The sequence below is a fragment of the Clinocottus analis genome, unplaced genomic scaffold (assembly GCF_023055335.1).
Source record: "Clinocottus analis isolate CAN_PGR_092001 unplaced genomic scaffold, fCliAna1.0.p SCAF_4, whole genome shotgun sequence".
Classification (NCBI taxonomy): Eukaryota; Metazoa; Chordata; class Actinopteri; order Perciformes; family Cottidae; genus Clinocottus; species Clinocottus analis.
Genome location: NW_027176153.1, coordinates 11,929,941 through 11,952,198, shown reverse-complemented (window position 1 = coordinate 11,952,198; position 22,258 = coordinate 11,929,941). Strand labels below are relative to the sequence as shown.

Genomic DNA, 22,258 nt, shown 5'->3' with positions numbered 1-22,258 from the left:
TGAAGAAACAAAGGCCGCGTCTAAACAGGAAGCTGCGCTGGGATGAAATTTGTTCAAATTGTCAGCGAGGATTATCCATCATCACTGTGAACATGATCTCAATGTAATCACCTGGGCAGAGCTGCACCTAATGATTACTTTTCATTGTTACTGGCAGACAGAATATTATTGAGTTTACTGATGCTTCTATTTTTGTCTGACTGGGGGTAAAAAAGGAATACTTTTACTTGAAAAGGACAATCAACACATTATCAAAATGATCATCTTTCTGTTGACTAATTGATTCATGTAATTAAAGTGAGTTAGCAGGAAGATGATCAATGAGCCAAACTTCAAAATTGTGTGTCTTCATTGAAGAAGAAAGAAAGTTACAGCACATCAGGGGAAATTAAAAGAGAGAGACACATTTTTCATCAGCAGCTGACAATAGGACGTTTGCACACCAACTGGATCAAAGAAGACACACACACACACAGACAAAGAACAGATCATGTGATACATGAAGAGCTGTGCGGATTTCACAGGCAGGAAGGAAGGGAGCGTGGGGTGAGGTCAGGGTCACGCTTGTTTCACACAGTGCAACACACACACAGATAACCTTGGTCTAGCGTTATTACTTTAAGTCCACACTCATTCCACTGTGGATTTCAGGCAACGCGGGAGATGTTGGCCAACAAGGCAGAACTAAAGCTACACACACACACACACACACACACACACACACACACACACACTGGAACGAAGCTTAGCGGGGGCATCAATAGGTTTCACACCGTGTTGACATCCCACAGGTAGACCACAGCTCAAAAGTTGAGTCGATCGTGTGTGTACCTGTGTTGGCAGTACTGCCCGTAGTTGTTGTCTCCACAGTCACAGATGTATCCATGGGAAGAGCTGGGCTTTCTGTGACACTGCGCCTCGTTTTCACATGGATTCAGATGGCAGGCATCAGTGCAACCTTTCCCATAGTACCCTGTGGGGGGGGGGGAGAGAGGGAGAGAGAGAGAGTTTCCCATCATGGTTGGAGCAGCGGACCTGTTAACCGTCTTGTACAAGCACCACAGGGGCTTTTTGTACATGGTTTCTTTGTCTTTGGGGCAGTATAAGAGTGAACTGTAGTCTTTCTTCCGGGAGACACTTCCCTCTGATTTATGTGTGATGGTATAGTCTCCACTGTGCATACAATGTGATTATTTAATGTGTTAATGTATTTTGAATCACAAAATGTCCACACAAAAAGTACTTACATTTGAGTACTTGCCAATAGCGAGTCCCTATATAAGTTAATAATGACTTAATGATATCATTACAGTTGCAACAATGACTTTGAAATCTAGTTTTATATCCATCAAATGTTCCTCACTTTATGACTCTGACAACTTGAATGTACAACACAATGCTGTTGCTGACATATACACATTCAACATGTGTTTCAGATACAGACACACCCTAACGTTACGGTACAGAGAGCGTAAGACAGGAAGACACACAGCTGACAACCTCGCAGCTGAACTAATTGGTGCGGTGGGGACTAAAGGGGCTGCACGACAATGAACATAACATTGTGACTGCTAACTCTCCAGGACGGGTGTGCGTCAAAGATTCAAAACCACATTTGAAGGAGCTTCGCCGCTAGTACATTTTAGCTAAAATATCAGAGTTCATCAGATTGATATTCTGTTTTTTTGCATTAAATAATGGGCTTATTTTGAAAATCAAAGTAAGAAGGCACAGAAAATACGACAGAGGCGCGGGCTTTTCCGACGCCAGTGAAGAACTTCCCGTGTGTGTGCGATCATGAAACGAGAGCTCAACACAACAACTAGTGAAATCTAAAGATGCAGAATGTCCCTTTATGTCCCATCCACACACCGGAAATAATAACCTGTCAGTTCACAAGTGCACGTCTCAAACATCCAACAGCAATTATCACACACAACCCTTTCCCGACTCACTGAGGCTGGGCCAACTAATGGAAAAGCAGCCGCAGCTGTGCATTACAGCGCTGTCACTCCCTCAGAATGAAACACAAAGTAACGCTGCCTCTGAAAGAAAATGATTACCGCTGCTCTCGGAAAGTCATTTTAAAAAAGATTCTAATTCTAATTCAAAAATTACACAAACGAGTACAATCTGAGCATGAAGCAAATATTACACTTATCATGGGGAACGATGCGAAAAGAGGCTTTTATGCTGCAATTTTTTTTAATGAGAATCTAACAGCACTTTGAGGATTCAACTGAGATCAAGGAGGCGTTAGATTTGTTGTAGCCGGTAGACTCTACCCGATAGAGCCATAATGCCCAGCGGTAAATGCTCCAACCTAAAATATATAATTTGACCAGTACTACGTATAGCAAAAATATTCTGGTTTCAGATCCTTAAATTAATATCTCTATTCTATCATTGTGACATGAATGATGTCGCAGAAATTAAAAAGACGTTTAAACATTTTACAAATTAAACAATAAATCAAATAAACCCAGCCGTACATGACAAACAAAACAATTACTTGAAAATAAAAAAAAAAATCTTTTGTTGCAGTCTATATTTTGGATAAGTATTTGCAGTATATATTTTGGATAAGTCCACTCCATAAAAGCCCAAACATTTTCAAGTACTGTGAGAGTGAAGCACGAGGCTTGAGCCAAAGACAAAGTATTTTAAAAACATGTGACGTATTAGAGAAAATAAGTTTGAAACACCTCTCAACCATAATGGTACACAGGTTTTGCCTCCATAAAAGCAAAAAGACGGCACTTCAGCGAGCCATACACAACTTCCCATAGTACACTTGAGCGTGCGGCTGTGCAGCAGTGAATGAAGCTGTCACACACTTCAACTCGGTCCCCAGACACTCCACGCAAACACTCCACGCAAACACACAGCCTCCTAAATGGTAAAACGGAGCAGCACATAAAGCCCTCTTTAATCCAACGAATAAAGCAGAGTGCTTCTCACACTTATTTAAGGTGTATTTAGCTCAAATAAAGTAGGCTTCTCACCTGGACCTGCTTTTAGTTTAAAGAGAACATAATTGCTGTATTTAGACCTTGATGTACCTGTATTAATAGTTGGATTAAAATATTATGTCACTAATCTGCATAATCAGACTCTACCTTCATGTTGGGATGGAAATAAAAGTAATAAATCCAATACAGTCACATTTATAATGGTGCTGAAGGACTGAAATAAATCCTTCAGTAATGCCAGATCCTTATGATACAGCCACATTACATAACCAAGACCTTACTACTGATACATATCAATACATAAAAGTCATATAAGTTTACTCCAGACAGAGTCAGTTGCTCCAGTCTCATTGTTACAGTTTTACTTTAAAATCATTATCAGCTGCAGTTTGGTGTCAGAAAGCTAAAATCATATATTTAGCCGTGTATTAAACAAAACGCTTGAGATAAAAACTATGCCTCTGACATCACACATCAGACATTTGTGTGTTCATGAACACATCCATTATTAATTAATGTTTTAATTATCTGATGGGCTTTCCACCATGTATAAAGGTTCATACTACAGAATGAACGATGAACTACATTAATGCTCCATGAAATCTTCCATTAGAAGCATTCGGGAAACCCATGATATTCAATATGTTTGAAGATGTATTTTGATATTGGTATCTATACAAGACATAAGATATCAATAATTATATGTATTGTTTTTATTGTTTATATGTGCTTTAAATACAGCCACAGATTTAGTCTTTTGGAGACCAAATAGGAACGTTCGAACACTTGAACACTGTAAACACTTTAACCTAATTCACCTGGTGCAATACTTTTATACTTTTACACTTTTATACACATTTTTACTATTTATTCTATTCCATCTGTATATTTCATATTTAGTTTCCTAAAATTTTGAATTGTGTTTTTATTACTGTTCTACTGTTAATTTTATTTATATTACTTGATCTTATCTCTACTTACTGTGAATATGGGCTGCTGTAATCCCGTAATTTCCCCACTGAGGGACTAATAAACTACTATTTTATCTTATCTTGTCTCAGAGTTTAAAAGCCTCTCCACAATATTAATATTCATACTAATACTAACCCTCTAGTAAAAAGCACAAGACAATGCAACTTTTAAAAATAAGATATTACATTTTGCCTTGAACTTTCTCTCCAACCCAGATCTCCGTCTCACACACAATCACTTCCCCTCCTTCAGCAGGCGGGTTCTGCTTTGAGGGCGCCTTTTTAATTTGACAACACTCAATAGAAGGTCGTCTCTATAGACTGAAGTGTGACTGAAGTGTGTGTGCAGCATGTTGGGGTCTGCATTCCTCCTGCTGGAGCTGACAAGTGTGTGTGTGTGTGTGTGTGTGTGTGTGTGTGTGTGTGTGTGTGTGTGTGTGTGAATGTGCGTGTGTGAATGTGCGTGTGTGAATGTGCGTGTGTGTGTGTGTGTGTGTGTGTGTGTGTGTGTGTGTGTGTATATGACGTTTTTTCCAGAAATGACTGCTTTTCAAGCCTGTGGCCTTGATTGCAGCTTTAGACACACACAAGGTTTTCCGCTCTCTCTCTCTCTCTGCTTTGTGAAACTACCTCCATTCTATCATACAAACACACACAAACACACACAAACAGTGGTGACAGTCTGTTTCTTATTTGTTCACTCATGATCCTCCACTCTCCGTCTCCTGTGTTGTTCTCCAACTCTATGGCTTTGCCGCTTAAACACACACATACACAGAGACACACATGTGCGCACGCACACAAAATCAACTTCAATTTTCCCTATACATCCTTACACTTTCACCATGGCAACTGACAGTGAGAGGCATAGACAGCATTGGCTGTTTTCAGTCGCTTATAATGACACGGTCCTTGTCACAACAATATGAGGGAGAGAGAGAGATAGAGAGAGAGAGAGAGAGAGAGAGAGAGAGAGAGAGAGAGAGAGAGAGAGAGAGAGAGAGAGAGATACAGAGAGAGAGAGAGAAACAGGGTGCAGGAGCGTCTTTGGAAAGTTATGGCTCTCTCAGCTGGACGCACATCCAGTGTGACTCGCAGCTCCACATCTGGCTTTAGGTCTTTTATTGTGCACAGCACCAGCTTGACTTCTCCTCAACACCACAATCAAGAGAGGAAACATGAATCGTCTGTTCACTGAAACCTCCATTAATCTTCTGCGCATCCTTCTGTCTTCTCTCTGACAGTGGAAAGATGTTGGATGTCAGAAACATCCCACGAAAGATTGTTTGTGGGAAAACATAATAGTTCCAGTGAACACTGAGTCCAATGACTGTGCGTTATGTGAAAGTAGTTGCTCACAGTGATGAACCACATGAAATTATAAGCATCCATTTTAGTGCCCTTGTAAATATTGAAAGTGGAAGGAAATGTCCAACAAGTGTCAGGCTCGAGATGTAAAGATCCAGTCAAAGGCATAACAAATATACTTGGTTAGGTAAGGAAATATCATGGTGTATGTTAAAATAACCACTTTGTTTAGGTCAGGAGACCTTTGTCATCACAGTTACAGGAACCGATATGTGGTTAACAGTCGGGAAAGCGTAGCCATGCTTTAAAAAAACACTGAGTGTCGGCCGGAAACAGGAAACGAACAGCAGCCTTCTTTGTTAAAAGTCAGATGTTTGTGGAACCATAAATCCACCCCGACATCCTCCCTCCAATGACCTTGTTGATTGCTCATACATGGAAAGAAAAGAGACCTAAAATTTGAAAAACCATAAGAGGAACAATGACTTTAAGTGAAAAAAAAAAAATATACACTAAATAATTATTCAAGGTGAAGTCAAACTTTCTTACAATAGCAGATTGGAAAAAAAAAATCCTATACGGTATCGCAGACGTAACATTCACATCGCTGCACAAAATTGCCACATACCTGTACTTTTTCAGTTTTAATATCAAACCTGATCAATAAATGACACTCCTAAGTGAGGAGTCATTCGTCACCGAGAACAACTGATTCAGCACCTTGAGGGTCTGGCATCTACTGTAGGTTGGAAAACAGGAAATACAGCTTGAAACTCATAAATCTCTTTCTCCCAGGGGGTCCGAGCTTAATATACTGCAGCTGCTCACCACACCCAAAGACAACAACCTCACATATTGCACTTATCTGACATACTCGATCTGAAGCAAGTGAAATTTGTAGTTTTCAATCACAATAAAACAAAAACAGACACATGTATAAATGGCTCATTATTAAAGCAGCGGTTATGAGAGTTCCTGTTGTCAAACTCTGATCATATGTATTCTCCACAAGATCCAGTTAGTTTTCAAACAGCTCAGGGAACTCAAGCAGACATTAATCAACATGGCAGCAATTTATCTGATTATATTACATTTTTTTACTGCAGTGACTTAGCCCGTAGCAACTTAGCAACTTAGCAACTGTCACATAAACACATACAAGCTCAAGCTTACATAATGCATACATACTTTGAAACAAACATGAGGGCAGATGTCTCTGTGCTGTCATGCAGGACACTGTCGTGTGTGTGTGTGTGTGTTTTTTTTTCTAGAAGTCTGTATTGCACAAATCAGAAGCGCTAAGAAGCAGATGTTTGAGAGAGCCACTGGGCTAGTTTTAGCATCAGGCCAAACTACATACACACACACACACACACACACACACACACACACACACACACACACACACACACACACACACACAAACTCTCACTCACACACACATGAAAGAGAATTATTCAGAGTACACCTCTATTTGATTTTTTTCCTCTCTTATTAAACTTTGATTTGATTTGTCTCGAAGCACCATCCATTGTTTAACAGTCTCCATTTTTCATGCTCATTGTGCTGATGAAAGATAATGATAATGAGAGAGTGTGTGTGTTTACAGTAAATAAGCGCATGCACATAAAGTTTGTGCATATGCTTTGTGTGTGTGTGTGTGAGTGCGGCCCTCTCTGCGTGTGTACTCCATGTTAATAAGTCAAGGTGTTAGCATTAGCTTGCGGGCTGTGCAGGATGCTACAGCGGCGCCTCTCCGCTTCCTCTCCCATCTTGTCAGGCCCGAGGCATTCTCACTTTAACAAACTATATCCTCCGCGAAACACATGCTCCTTCACCACCCACAACCTCAACTTTGATCACCTGCTCTCATTTCCAAACTTTTCTTTCTTAAAAAACTTTTCTCAGATTTCTGGGATAGACGGGGGGGATATCAGCCTGCGCCACAGAACATATTTCAGTTTGGTTGTTCGGTCACAGAGGTGTGACAGAGTCCACTGAGGTTGACTAACCTTAGTTATGCAGACATTTGCACCTGAAAGGAACAACATACCATCATATTACACTATTTTGCTCCACCAGACACAAGCTTCAGTCGACATGGCCAAACTAATTAACCAAGAATTATCACGCTTTTTCCCCAATTCTATGGATTTACTAAATGTATTATTTTTTATTAATTTTCTTTCACTTCCAATATAATAATGCTGGATAATTAAAAAATAATGAATACTATTTTATTTGTGCAATTGGCGATCAGGCATGTTTTGAGCAGACACTGTACTCTAGAACAAGACACAATGTTGAGATGCAGAAAGGGAAAGATGATGAACACTCACAAGCAAAGTATCAATAGATCGTGACATCGCCCTCCTCTCTCCCTCTCTCCCTCTCTCTCTCTCTCTCTCTCTCTCTCTCTCTCTCTCTCTCTCTCGGTCCCATTTTTCTTAATTTGCTGTGTCTCATCTCTCCTTTCATCATAATCTCCTCTCATCATCTCTGCTTGGAAGATCCAGTCTGTTTAATCAATACCCATCGAACTGAACTGCAGCTGGTTTATCATTAGCAGCTAATAAAGCGTCAAATAAATATCAAATATCCCTTCTTTATCCCCTCCTTCACTTTCACTTTTCTCTGCTGTGCACGTCTGTCATGTTAAGTTGCCCTCAGTTCTATGACTTGTATCTCTCTGTGTGCATTACTGCTCCAGTGTGTGGATCTATTCCCAAATGTGTCATCAGTGTTTTCAGGCTGTTTGGTTTGATTTTGTCTCGCACTCTTTCTTCTCTTTTTCCTTCTATTGCCTCAAAACTTCTGGTGTTTGTTTTACACTATTTATGTCACCAGCCCTTACTTTTCATTAATCATTAATATGTTAAGTTTCTCTCTTCCTCCTCTGCCTCCTTTTCATCTTTTCATAGATCTCTTTCGGCTCTTTCCTTTCACCACTTCTCTCCATATAATAGATGCCTTCCTTCTTCTCTTCCTTTACATCTCCACTCTCTCCCTCTCTTTTAATCAGGCTTTCGCCTCCACATTAATTCTGCCTCATTATATTCACCTGACTAAGGAAATTTGGAAAGTTAGCCTGCAGTCAGTCTCTTACCCTCGGTCTCAGGTGGAGGAGAACTCATTATGCATTCCCAAATATCTGTTTAACCCAGTTAGAGCTTTGGCACACACCTACGCCGATACAGCCGCATTGGAATTATTACATTTTTCTGTGTCTGAGTCAGCTGGCTTCTTTCACCTTCTGCTCGTACACATCTTCTCTTTCACATCCAATGTCCAGATTGTGCACTTATAATAATCATTTACATGGCACAGAGGTGAGCACCGACGCAATTTACCTTCCATGACTGGAGTGTAAAATTGTTTTTTGCTCTGCCAATTTATCTTATTTGTTGGCAAAGTCAAAACCTGATGAGTTGGAAGAGATTAGCAAACGAGCCAGTTGCTCCAAAGCTTATCGTCTGTCTTTAACTTGAAAAGCCTTATGTGTTGTCAATGAATCCCATGATTTAATATTCATCAATGAATTGTTTAGTAACAAATTGTAAAAAATGTGAATCATAACATATTTTTTAAATAGTAACAATGGAAAATAAGACGAGAAAAGCAGCAACAAAAATTCAGATGGAAAAAGCTTTTTAGCCTTCCTATTAATGATCAAAACCATTAATTGATTATTAAAAATGTTGGGATTCAACATCCCAACACAAGACGTCCTTCTTACTTGATTTATTAACTCAGTAAACATTGTAAACATGAGTTTATGGTCTCAATCGCTAGTTTTAGGTTTTCTTCAATACAGCATCTTGTTCATTTCGTAAATTATGATCCTATTTCGAGTTTAAAAAAAAAACATGAAGCAGAATAAGTTTTAGGGCTGCCTGGAGATTGACAGGACGCTACTATGACGTTGTCCGGTCTGGGATTTGTCGCTGTCTAAGTTGTGCCTCTTTCCTCAAGAACCGCATCTTCAACCGCGTCTACAGTACCAGCACTGTCTCTCTGTTCACTCACCAGGTTCGCAGATACAGGTATGCCGCTCCCATTGGTCGAAACAGCGGCTATGGGCGGAGCAAGGAGACGAGACACAGGGGTTGCCAACGTTACAGCCGATCTCTACTTTGACAGATCTTGACGGCCGTGGCAGGGGAGGGGAGTCGGGCCGCACACCCAACCGAACGCCCTGATGAAAGAGAGAGAGAGGTCAATGTTCAGAGAGTTAAAAAACAAAAGGAATAGTTGTGGTATCATTCATTTATTGAAATGAGTCTGTCCCACACTTATACCTTTGCACATTTCCATCTTTTATGTACCAATAGTTCCAACTTCTCCCCACCCATCCATCAAAAAACATTAACCATTCAGTACATCCATCCTCACCTGTATGCATCCTTTTATCCCGTTTTGAACCTCTCCAGAGCCCAACACACCTCCCACGTGCAGATGTTTCACCTTCAAACCATGAATCTCATTTCCCAATATTACTGTTCCCTAACGGGGAGAGAAAGAGGGAGGGTAAGAGGACACCCAGGGACAGCAAGCGCACAGATTATTATTATTAATAGCTGTATGCAAACTCAGTATTGAGTTACCATTTGAATACCATTACCTTACAACGTGATATTGCGATATGAAAATATCACAATGGTTTTACTATATTGTGTCAAAAAAAATACAATAAGTAATTCATACTATGTTAGTTTACAGTATAAAAAGAATATCCTGTAAACTAGAAATAATTTTCTAAGCTGACAGAATATAAAAATGCTTTTCAAAAAACATCATTGACTTTATTATTTTCACCAACTCAATGTCATGCTTCTTCTTCCTTTCATTTACCACTGAGTAGTCGAGTTTTAATAACGATGATGTCAGTTGAAGGGAGAAGAGGGCAACTAGTGAATGATGGACTTAATGAAATGAAAGAATACAATAACATGCAGCCGTTGTGGAGAAGGTCAATACTCAACTGATAACAAAGACCGTGGTGTGAAGCGATGTTGACGGGCAATAACTATTAAAAAATAATCAATGAGCTTTATTTTTCATCGTTTCAGCAGCAGTTGAAGTTGCTAAAATAGAGGCTGAGATCTGGCTGATAATAGCTGCACACATGCCAAAAGCTTTCAAAGGTAATTACTGTTTAATTGGCAGCGACAATGTTTAATAATTTCCTATTTAAAAATGTTTTCTGCACCATTTATTCTGTGCATCAATTGATGCACTTTGAAGAATAGCCTGGTGAACCACAATAAAAAAGATGAAAGGTATAATTTGTTGGCAGATAATTTAAGAATCAAATCAACATGAAAACAGAACTTGCAAAACAAAGCCAAAGATGACAATAGTATGATCGTGTTTTCTGTTTGTGCATGCTACTGTCACACAAACCTCATATGAACACAGTGTGTGTATGTGTGAATGAGCATAATGGGTGGGACAAGGTCAATGTCTTGGAAAGGAAAAGGAAAAAAGGTTCTGCAATAACTTCATCAAGACTGTAGAATAGAAAAGGTGGGGATGATGAAGCGTGGATGTACAGTAACCTCATTATCTCTTTTTTCACAACATTTACGTGTACTTATATCACAGGACAGAGCCCTCAGTATGGCGGTTGACGTCTTGAGTGAAGATACATTCATTGTTCACAAGACAACTGCAAATCACACCAGGTTAATTTTGAACACGATTCATCCCGTTTCAACTAGTGTATGGAACATTTCTGAAAACCCTCCTGAGTAATTATTTAATTTTTCTTGCTTTGCTTTTAAGACTGAGAGTGAGATCATATGTAAAGAATTTGCTAATTTGCTACTATCTTTTGCAGTGATCTCCTGCACTGGCACAGAGCAGGAAGTGAGGAAAATATGGAGACATTTTAGATTAGAGGATATTAAAAAGGATTTCTCATCTTCATTTATATTAAATGCTTCAGAATTCCAATAAGAGTTATCTATTTGTTAAACTGAGAATCAAATCAATCAAAGAATTAGAGCTGGGAAAAAAAATGTTTATTTTCAAATCAACCATCCATTAAGTAAAGGTCTTGTAAAAAAAGACACCACAAAATGTATTGTCATGGGAAATTAAGCCTTTTTGATTTAGTAAAGTAGATATCAGAAAAACCTTGTTATTCTTTTAAATGTGTGCTTGCAGGACAAATCAGACTTCAAATAACCACATTTACAGTATTTCATAATTTTTAAGGCTACAAATACAATCTATTCATCCTTAGTTGCTGGAACATTCAGTCTATCCTGAAAACCTTCCTTACAAGGGTTGAATCATGGCTAGTACCTGATAGAGTCCGAAGTCGAGCCGTAGTGTCGCTACGTAGCGCGTCTCACGGCCGCTGCGGACGTCTCGCAGCTCCAGTTGGAGGTCATGCCACCGGCCATCTGCAACCTGAACCTGATCCAACCGCAAACGCACCGGTCTGGCCGAACCACGGCTCACCGAGAACACCAACTGACCATTTATCACCTAAGAGCGTGCACACACACACACACACACACACACACACACACACACACACACACACACACACACACACACACACACACACACACACATACACACAGTCAAAGACCAGAAAAAAAGAGGAAAAGACTGAGAGTGTAGAAACTGACTGAAACTGTAAAGGAAAACCTTAAAGGAGACTGAGGTGTGTGTGTGTGTGTGTGTGTGTGTGTGTGTGTGTGTGTGTGTGTGTGTGTGTGTGTGTGTGTGTGTGAAATTTAAATCCAGCCTCTTGGCTGCTCTTCTGCCAAGAGGCTGCTCATTCAATACTGTCTTTGAAATGTAAACGGCACATCATTTCAGGGATAAAACCAGCTTTTGGGCATTTTGTCTTACACAGAAGATGATAATGCAGTATTAAAACAGCAGTAAATAGAGCCTCAATAACCATGAGACATAAGTATAATTCCCATAATCAATGTGACCGCAGCTAACACGTTTAGCAGCCCACGCTGTACTATACATCCTGTTCCGCCTGGTGAGATTTGGCTCATAACGTGTGACATTGATTTAAATCACAAAATTAAATTGTTTATTGAACAAAGGTGGAATTTGCTGCTGCCATTTCAGTTTTAGCATAAATGCAGCTAAACCTTTCGACACTTCTGCCAACGGTGAAAGAAAAAAACGCTTATGTTTATCCTCTTCAGCAGAGCCGGAAAGAAAAACAACCAGCCAGAAACGCCTTTGCTACAGGAATAAACAGTTTTATAGAAAATGTGGTCTTGTTTTCTCAAATTCCACTGAGCCTGAAATGACTTGGAAGTCGACAGCTATAGTCTCATAAAATGAAACCAAAACAATATTTTTTTCTGGGATATGTCGATGTTACAATACGTTCTAGTACATACATAACGGGAAATGGACGACAGTCAGTCAGTGTGTGTTTGTCTGTGTGCACACACACCTGGAACAGCAGACTGGTGTACTGGCCAGCCTGAGCCTGCAGCAGCGTCCCCTCTCGCGCTCGGGTCCTGAACACCAGGCCGAGGTACCAGGGTGTCGAGATGGTTACGTCATTCTTCAGGTCCCACCAGAGGGCGCTGTTACCCAGGAAGCGATGGGGGTGTGGCATCACTGACGTGACAGGTGAGAGAAAGATCGTGAATAAAAAAGTAGGGCTGAAGTACTCAATAAACTCAGAACAGCCTCAAGATGTCACTGTTCCAGGACGAATGATCTCCATAAATCATTCATGTGCTGTGTATGTAGGCAACGATCTGGTTCTGCTTGTGGTGCGAGTAGCACCACCCAATCACGCTCAAGTCAGCTTTGGTTTCATGCAGGTCAACAATCCATTTGGAGAGCAAATGAGGTGGAACTCATTGGTCAAGCTCAAATCTGGGAACCCTACGGCTATCGTGCGATGATGATTTTGTTTTTAATTAGCCTGTAAACTGGCTATTAGTGAAATAATCCAGTTGTACACGACTCCAACTCCATTCTCGCATCTCAAATTGCTAACTGAAGAACAACAACAGTTAACCAGCGTACTGAGGAGAAAGTCTTTACTTTATTTTAAAATCAGTAAATGAATCACTAATTAATGTGGCGTTAGTATAATTACTGATGACAAATAAAGGCCACTGAAGGTCAGACAGAAACTGGCAATTATGTCTCACTTGTTGTTGATCATGACATGAAATTTGTCTTTGTTGAGGGTTGAAAATGCAACCAGTTGGACCCAGGAATAAAAAATATATCCTCTCACCGTGGCTGCAGTCCTTCCCTCCGTAGCCGAGGGGACAGTCGCAGGAAAAAGTCTCCCAGCTCACCCTGCAGGTTCCTCCGTTCTGACAGGGGTTGGATTTACAGAAGGGAAGCTTGGCGCTGCAGCCTATGAGAGGGAATAGATAATGTGCATGTCAGCAAATGCATGAAATAAAAGGCGTTAATGGCTCACATTTCAGCTCATCAGTAACTGATGAACATATTTAGAGTTAATCTTTTCCTATTGCATTCTGTTGTAGGATCTCAAGATTCAAATGGGTTTTTATATCCAAATGTATGTCATATTAAATCATGAGTACATAACAATAAGCAAAGATGGGATATTAAACTTTACTCTTAAAACCAGTCATTTTCAGTAAATCCCACAATAAATCAACACAATTACACATTTGTGTTAACGATTAGACCAAAGATTTGCTTAAAGCATAATTATTTGTATATGTTTTATTTTAAAAAGTAAACCAAGGGCCAGAAGGCATTTGTGGACATTGTAAATGTGCCATTGCTCATGCTTTTTAAGAGGGGCACGCTTAGCCCTGCTGACCGGGGAGAGTTCCATTGTTGGCAATAAACGCAGCCAAGTCCAGCGGCTTGCTGTCGATGTGCAGCTCCTTCATGCAGCCGATAAACTCCCTGGTGCCAAACGGGAAGTTGTCTGGTACGTTGGGAACTCCGCCCAAAAACAACGGACCAGTCAGGTCCAGAGACCTGAGAGAGGAGAGAACAAAGAGGACGATGAGTAAATAAGGTGGCGAGGAAAGGTGAATAATAAAGGAATGGTGCTTTATCCCTCAAGGACGAAGGTGAAGGGAGGGATGATGGAAGTGCTGGTAAGAAAGGGAAAATCATGAAAAGATGGTATGAGAGAGGCAAAGAGTTTTTTTTTAAAACACAGAGATTAAATATGTCATCAGAGGTAAATGTCAAAAGGAATAACAGTTGATGTTAAGGAAAAAGAAGATGACAATGATGTTGTTGCGGGGAAAAATGGGAACAGCGGGGGATGAGAGTAACTGAAAAGATGAGAAGGAAAAAGGGGAGGCAGTGATCTAACTAGAGATTAAATATAATATACAGCAAATATCAGGAGACAAGAGGTAGGGGGTGTAAGACAAGGCAGAGGGAGAAAAGAGACAGGAACCGGCAATGGAGATAGAAAGGAAGTGGATGTTAGAGGACGTCAACAACTACCAAAGTCACAGGCATTCAAAAGAAGACGAAAAACAGTGGAGACAGCCGGGGAGGCAGATGAACAAAAAAGAGATTAAGTGTGAGTAACAGCAAATATCAAGAGAGATAAAGCGTAAAGGCTGATGTCAAGACAGATGGAAGGCTGGTGGAGGAGAAGATTTGGGGGATATACAAAGAGGACGATGTAAGGGACAACAAATAACACTTAGGGGACCGCATGAGCTGGAAAAAAAAAATAAAGAGACAGTTGTTTTGTCGTTTTTAGAACATAATGCTTTTAAGTTGAGTTTTTCTTTCTTCTTTGAAGCTGGCTATAACGACGCGTCACATGCGGAGCCAATAACCGCAGGGAAATATGAGTGAACCAAGAGAGACAAAAAGCGCCGGAGTCAAACAAATAAGAGATTATGTGCGAGTTCCAGCAAATATCAACGGAGAGTGTGATTAGAAGAGGATGTCGAGACAGTGTAGGAGGAGGGCGAGCTGGTAATGGAGATGGAAGCAAGAAAAGGGAGTAGAAGCGCTAGGCTTCCTCTTTGATCTCCCTTCTCTTCCCTCCGCCTCACTGAGCGCTGACAGAACACACACTGACTTGATTACAGCTTACAGCGGCAAGGCCAGACATCAACACTATGACGGCCTGCTTCTTAAGTGTACGTGTGAATACGCACTTGTTGGTGACGTACATGGAGGCATTTAGTTTGGTAGACACACCACAAGCAGACTGGGAACTTTGACAAGGTCAAAGAGAACGGGACACTTCAAGGCAAAGCAGTGCAGTTTAAAAGTGTCCAGTTGAATGTTTTGGTCATGCCAAAGAGAATGAGTGGGCATGGGTTTAACAGATCAGATTAAATCTGCATTACATGGTGCCTTGCGTTGTCTTTTCATTAAAAAATTGTGATCAGCTCCATTGCCTGTTTGGACCACGCTGAAACCGTGATATTGTGAATTTAAAACGTGTTTTTAAGTGAATTGGCCATGTTGTCAACTTGGGAATTTGGGGCCAAAAAATAGCATCGTTTTAAGACAGACAAATGCATAATACATTAATAATATACAGTTATGAAAATGTTCCATCAAAAAAAGGTCAATATTTGAACTAACATTTTGTATTAAGATACATGCCAAAGGAGCATGGCATCATAAGATCTTAAAGGTAAGCTGTGTTATTTCTAAATGCAATGAATGTCCATATAAAACTATAATGACACAACTTCAATGTGCTTTACAATGCTGTGTGCACATCTTCAATTGTTTTTAAATCGAAAATAATAATAGTTTTAAACCATCTCAGCATTGGTATTGGCATTCTTATCAAAGCAAATATTTCTAAATGTAGTGATGCTTCCACTACTCACTCAATAGTATTTTCCGTTTAATATCTTTACTCTAGCGACCTGCAGACCAACACCTGCCAGCGGGTCAGTGTGCCGCTACACACTCCGACCACCTTTTTTCTACTTAGTCAAAACTGCCTTTGAATATCTGCTGAGCCTCCGATTAGTCACAGATGATGTTTAATGAAAGCTGTCTTTGCAAAGAAGCTGGCACATCCTGTGCAAACACCACCCACCGCTCAGGTCAATGACTATTCAGAGTCAGTCAGTTGCTGTGCTGGAGGTAAAGAGATGGAACAATTTAGCTGAATATGATTTTTTGAGTCATCATTGTTTCATAAATGTCAAACATGAGACTATGGAATTTAATTTAATGAGTGCTACAATAGATAGCCATGCACACTCAATTGTGTTATCTTACATATATCATATATACATACATTTATATACATATATATACACAGTACAACACTGCCTCTTTGATGATATCTTCTGATTTCACAAGTGCTGCTAAGTCCCTTATTCTTCATCCCTTGACTCCTTTCTGCTTCCTAAATCCAACCCTCTCGTTCCATCTGGCAATAAACTATACACATATCACTATTAGCCTATTAGCGTGGTCTTTGTTAGTGAATTGATGTTTGACATATTCAAGACATGTGGGCAACAGTGCTCTGACTGCAACTGTTTTTTTTAGGGCCAAATACATTTTCATAATTTTAGGGGCATGCCCTTATTACTGTGGTTCATCTTTTTGGATGCCTTCAAGTAAAGTGTAAAATGTAAAGAAACAACTAGTTTAAAAACATAAAACCCAAAAGATGGAGAACTGAAAAAAGGAAGATAAACTTACTTCTTGCTGCTGGTCTGTTTGCCCTGCGCAGCACAGCTGTAATTTCCGAGCTGTGTACCAAAGCGAAGCGACAATGCCGTATCACAGTCGTCAATGCTCACAACAGCAATCTTCTCATCTGACGGACCCTGGGCCTCGCCACTCATACTGCGCTTGGGCTGAACACACACACACACAAAAAAACATAAACACAAGATTAAAAACGGAGTCCCGAGGATAAAAAAACAAGAGACACCATGACATCCGACAACATGCAAGAAAAACATCATTGACTAAATCTAGAGTTTATATCAGTGCAGTCATACACTACAGGATAACAGTTACAACACATCCCACTGTATTCAGTATCTACACTGCTACTGTTAGGAGGAGAAGGGAAACGCTTGAGTTAGTGAGAGGAGGAAAAACAGGCGCTGGATATGGGTGGGTGGGAAAAATAATGGAGTGAAAGCAGATAGACACATTCATTCACTTACTGTCTCCTGGTAAATACAAGAAAAAGAAGACAGAGGAAGGAACAGAGGAAAGAGAAGGGAACAAGGAAGAAGGAAGTGCATGTGCACCCTGAAACACACTCATACTCACATAACGTGTAGCCGGCTGAGGAAAATTAAAGAACATGATGAAAATTAAAGGAGATGTGCAGCGAATAACCATGAATGAAATGGTGACAAGCGAACGCCCTCACACACAAACGCTTCATCTCACTTCAAAGTGCTATGTCAGCACACAGGCGGAGAAACTATTTTGCCGACGCATCAGGAGTATTGCACAAATAACCATCAGTAAAATGTTACGGATGTACACGCACCTTGTTGTAGTAGTGTATGTGAACAGTATGCCAGTTGCCATCACTCACACCGCCAGGCAGGAAGGGACTCACCTGAGTGGACGATTCACCTGAAAGTAGTCAGATGAGGTTTGTGTTAAAACATAAGCCGGTAGTAAAAAGAAATAGCTACTTGACAACTTGGTACTGGATTATTGTATTATTATCTGCTTTAGTTTACTTCCTATTATTTGTTTCTACATGCCTCTGTACATAAAACACTGTGCATAAACTGATATAATGTACATAATTACAGTAATCTCTCTTCTATTTCCTTCTATTTCCAGCTGTAAGTGTGCATGTACCAAAGATATATACAGTAGCAACTATTTTTCCGTGGGAAGACATGTACGTTGCGCATGAATGGGGAAATACTAGAATACACACACACTCACGCATAAAGACATACAGTACCTGTGGAATATTTGAGCACCACTTGTCCTTCTTGGATCTCCAAGGCGATGAAGTCGTGCTTCTCATTGAAGCGTCCATTATAGAAGAGAAGGCCACTGTTCTCCAAGGTGGCAAAACTAGAAAATGTACACACAGAAAACCACATCCTTAATACATTTATATAAGAATATATTGTGTGCAATGTAGAGTCATTTTATTTCAATAGTATATCAGTCTACCCATACATTTTCAGATGGGATTTAATGCAACACTTGTCCTGAGACAGTGAGCCATACAACACATGGAAAAAACAAAAACAACTCTGGCAAGCCTCCTCATACGCTTATTACGGGAGAACAAATAGTATTCAAACTGTACTGCTGTTTTAAACCACATTGCTGAAGACTCCACTCCCTCCAGCTGCTCAGTCGGTTTTCCAGAGCGAGGCCAAGGGGACGTGCCGAGGCCAGCGCTGCCATGTTAACCGTCCTGATCAAAAGAACTGTTTGGGTTTTTGATGCTACAGCACAGATAGCAAATCTTTCCTCCTGTTAACAAGACACAGAACGACACCCACTGCTTTCATCTCATCTTAAACTGTTTTGAAAATAACTTGTGGCCTAAACTCAAGTTCTTGAAGAGCAATATTACTGCCTCCTTATTCTGAGTTGTTACATTGCACGGCTGTCAGTGGAGTCAGTAAAGCTAACATGCAGAAAGGATGAAGGCATGAACCATTTATTTGAAAAACCAAATAACTGCATTTGATAAACAAAAAACCATACACTTACAATATGATGACTGTTTCTCTTCAAAGCGATACACCTCATAAAAGGCATATCATACAGGCATCAACTCCAATTCTTTCAGCTCAGCAGCTACTGACATCTTCAAACATAGCAGCTAAAAAATCCCGAACACATGATTGACAAACATAATCATTTTGCAGTTCAGACATGGCTATGCTTTGGCAGCCCTAACAGAGCCATCTTACCCTTCACACCTTCTTAAGAAAAGCTACTGCAAAAACGCCTGAAGCAGCTTTTGGGTGAACAGTCTAAAAGGTTTCTTACAGGGGTGAAATAAAACGCTGTGGGAGACATTGAGTGACATAAATAATGGTTAAGTTCTGTGTCGCCCTGATGTGAAAATCAGGCCAAGTCGGGAAGCTCAGAGGAAGAATCACAGTCAGTATATCTCCTGCACAGCTGGACACTCCTGAATCAGATAACATACAACTAACTTTGCTCAACAACAATAATACTAAGATTAACGATTTCACTTAATAGGAAAAATATATGTGGTACTGAAATTGCAGTTGATGCTGTAGACTTAGTTGAAGCTCAATGTGTTTAACTGTATGTGGAGCGGGGAACTGCTGAAATAGACGATATAGCACCCATTCAACAACAGCCCAATCTTTTTAAAAGACACCAAATTATAGTTGTTCAAAAAATAAAAATAATAACATTGCTCTCTTCACAGTTTGTGAATTTTAACTAAACTGCCAACAAGATAAACTCTTAAAATCTCATAAAGTAACATCACACTTTATGCCTTCACTTAACCAACACTGCCCAACTGGTAGTCACAAATCAATAAAACAACTCACATGAAGTGAAGCCCCAACAAAGCACACAACCTCATTTGGCAAAATAAAACAAAATGTCATGATGGTGGGAGGCCACATCCGCCTGGCAACAACCCCATGGGCAATGTCACCTTAGCAACTATCATTCGACAACATCACCCATGGAAACCGACCCGTAATCCTGCCTGACCACTCTTAAGGACCACTTCAGCCCTCCCATAGACAACCACTCGTATGTCGAGAGGCGAAGGAAGGAGTGGGGAAACGGTGGTAGTGGGCGAGCGAGACAAAGGACCTCAAAAGAGAAACTATCACTGACTTCTGCAGAAACATTGTGATACATGTGAAGTCCCCCAACTATGTAGTGCACCAAGCAAAGTTAAAAAGACATGCATGCATGACTGATCTCACTCATGTGACTCAGCAGGTTGCATGTAGGTCAGTTTTCTCAAATGATCAAATGTTCTGAATGTTAAAAGCCTTGACAAAAGTCTGAGAGCAAACATGGTTCGGAGGGCCAAAATTGTACAAATAAATCACTTCAATTATGTTTTTTTTTAATTGGAAAAGCTGCAGCAAATTCTTGGACAAAATTGGTAACTGGGAGATTGTATTTCTTGAAAACCTAAGAGTTCTGAGCTCTTCACGCAAGGAGCATAGGGTCACCAGAAATGCAGCATTTGCCATCGGAGCCTTTGCCGAAACAAAGACTGAGAGAGGAGTGCAGAGGGGTGATAAGATGTAAGATATGAGAGAGGGGAAAGAGAGACGGCAAAGGAGATGTTACTGAAACCAGTAAACTGATGCATGAAAGAGGAGAAACCGCACTTCTTACTGAAGAGGGAAGTGGAGCCAGCAGAGAGAGAAACCATGAATAATAGGATCGATCGCAGAGATGAAATAAATAGATTAAAGCAAAGAGAAGAGAGACTACATAAGAGGAAGATAACTGAGAATCAAAGAGGAGTTGTTATGGATCTCTGTCTGAGTGCTGCTGGAACGCGAGAGATGGAAGTGGAAAGAAAGGAAGCAAGGACGAACACTCAATCTACTCACGTTAACGAGATGGACAGGTGGAATCTCTGTCTGAGGCCCCGGAACATGGCGAAGGACTTTGGTGGGAAGGACCGGGCAGTGACTGTGCAGTACGGACGCTCGTAGCCTCCTGCAGGACACTCGCAGCGGAATCCGCCCCCCGAAAGCTCCCGACACGTCCCTCCATTTCGACACAAGCCTGGCACACACCTGCCCTGCCGTCGGTCAAACTCACACCGGTCACCTGGGGGTTAACAAAGAAAGTAATTTATTGTCTCAACCGCTGATGAACATCAGTGGGAATTGCAACAACACTGTCAAGATGACACTGGAAAAAATCCAAAAATCTCAGACAGGATAGGATGCATAATAGCCATGCAAGAGATCAATTTAAAGACACATGAATAGATAGATTATTTCCAGCATCCTTTATAGCAGTAGCGGGCCGTCAGGGCCAGCTATGCCTTCTCTGCTGGCCTAAACGGAATCACAAAGTTATAGTTATTTTATAATATATTGTTTTTCATAAATACACTACATGTATTATAATTATTTTTCCCTATTAGCTTATGTTTTCGTTGAGCAGCTCCTGTCTCCTGTCTGTGCTCCTGCTGCCTTGCTTTCTGTTTCTGTAGTCAGCTCGCTCCTTAACGCTCTTTGACCAATCACATCTCAACTCTTCTTTCTTTTCTCTGTCTTCTCTCCCTCTACCGGTTAAACACGGTGACGACTGGTAGCTGGTTCTGTCCTCACTGTGTGAGTGAGGACAGAAATGTACAGCTGGCGTAATGACCATTTTCACTGCCCGCCAATGCTTTATTGTATCAATATAAAAGGCAAAAAACAAAAAAAAGCAGAATTTTCCGGATTATCAGTGTGTGGACAGTTTTGCCATTTTATTGCTTGTTTCACTGAGACTTCAGGGAATTAGGTTTCAAAAGCTGTGACCTCACTTCACTCATTGCCAGTCCATCACCACAAACATGGCCTGTGCAACGCCACAGTGCCTTACTTTAAATTCCACTCAAGATCCCGAGGTGCACATGATGAATTTGAACTATGTTTGAGCAAAAATAGTCAGGGTTTTAATAATGTACTCATTATGCTCGAGCATGACATAGTTTTAGTTAACTTAGAAGAAATGAATACTGTATCAGACATTAAGGGGGAAAAACATTGATGGTATATTTCATCCGAGTTCAAATTTTCTCTTCTTGTATCGCTTACTCTAAAATCACTGCTACTGCCAAACTAAAACCTCAGCCATGCACCTCTCTACATGTTTACACTGCTGCCCTAACCCTAACCTCCTCATCTTGCCTGAATATTATAAAATTATGTCATAAACCAAGCAACACAGTGCCTACTTAAAAGGCTGAAAATTGCTGGGGGAGCTTTAGTGAAGTTAGCCTGTGTAGTGTAGTTACCTCGCTAACTACTGAAGTTAGCCTTACAACAGTTGAGTTTAACTGTTAATTGCTGAATATATGTGATAATTGAGTCAAACTTCAGC

At 40.5% G+C, this 22,258-nt stretch overlaps 1 protein-coding gene across 1 annotated transcript in view; it reads right to left on the bottom strand.

Moving 5' to 3' along the window:
• The window catches only part of celsr3 (cadherin, EGF LAG seven-pass G-type receptor 3), a 94,040-nt gene that overhangs the window by 33,196 nt on the left and 38,586 nt on the right, over window positions 1–22,258 (bottom strand). Inside the window, exons 4-14 of the mRNA XM_068597201.1 lie at window positions 20,767–20,989; window positions 18,141–18,256; window positions 17,709–17,797; window positions 16,898–17,055; window positions 14,058–14,221; window positions 13,494–13,619; window positions 12,690–12,859; window positions 11,561–11,746; window positions 9,644–9,754; window positions 9,278–9,446; window positions 832–973 (exon numbers count right to left, since the gene is read on the bottom strand). Coding sequence (XP_068453302.1) covers window positions 832–973; window positions 9,278–9,446; window positions 9,644–9,754; window positions 11,561–11,746; window positions 12,690–12,859; window positions 13,494–13,619; window positions 14,058–14,221; window positions 16,898–17,055; window positions 17,709–17,797; window positions 18,141–18,256; window positions 20,767–20,989 — 1,654 coding nt within the window. The remainder of the gene's footprint in view (window positions 1–831; window positions 974–9,277; window positions 9,447–9,643; window positions 9,755–11,560; window positions 11,747–12,689; window positions 12,860–13,493; window positions 13,620–14,057; window positions 14,222–16,897; window positions 17,056–17,708; window positions 17,798–18,140; window positions 18,257–20,766; window positions 20,990–22,258) is intronic.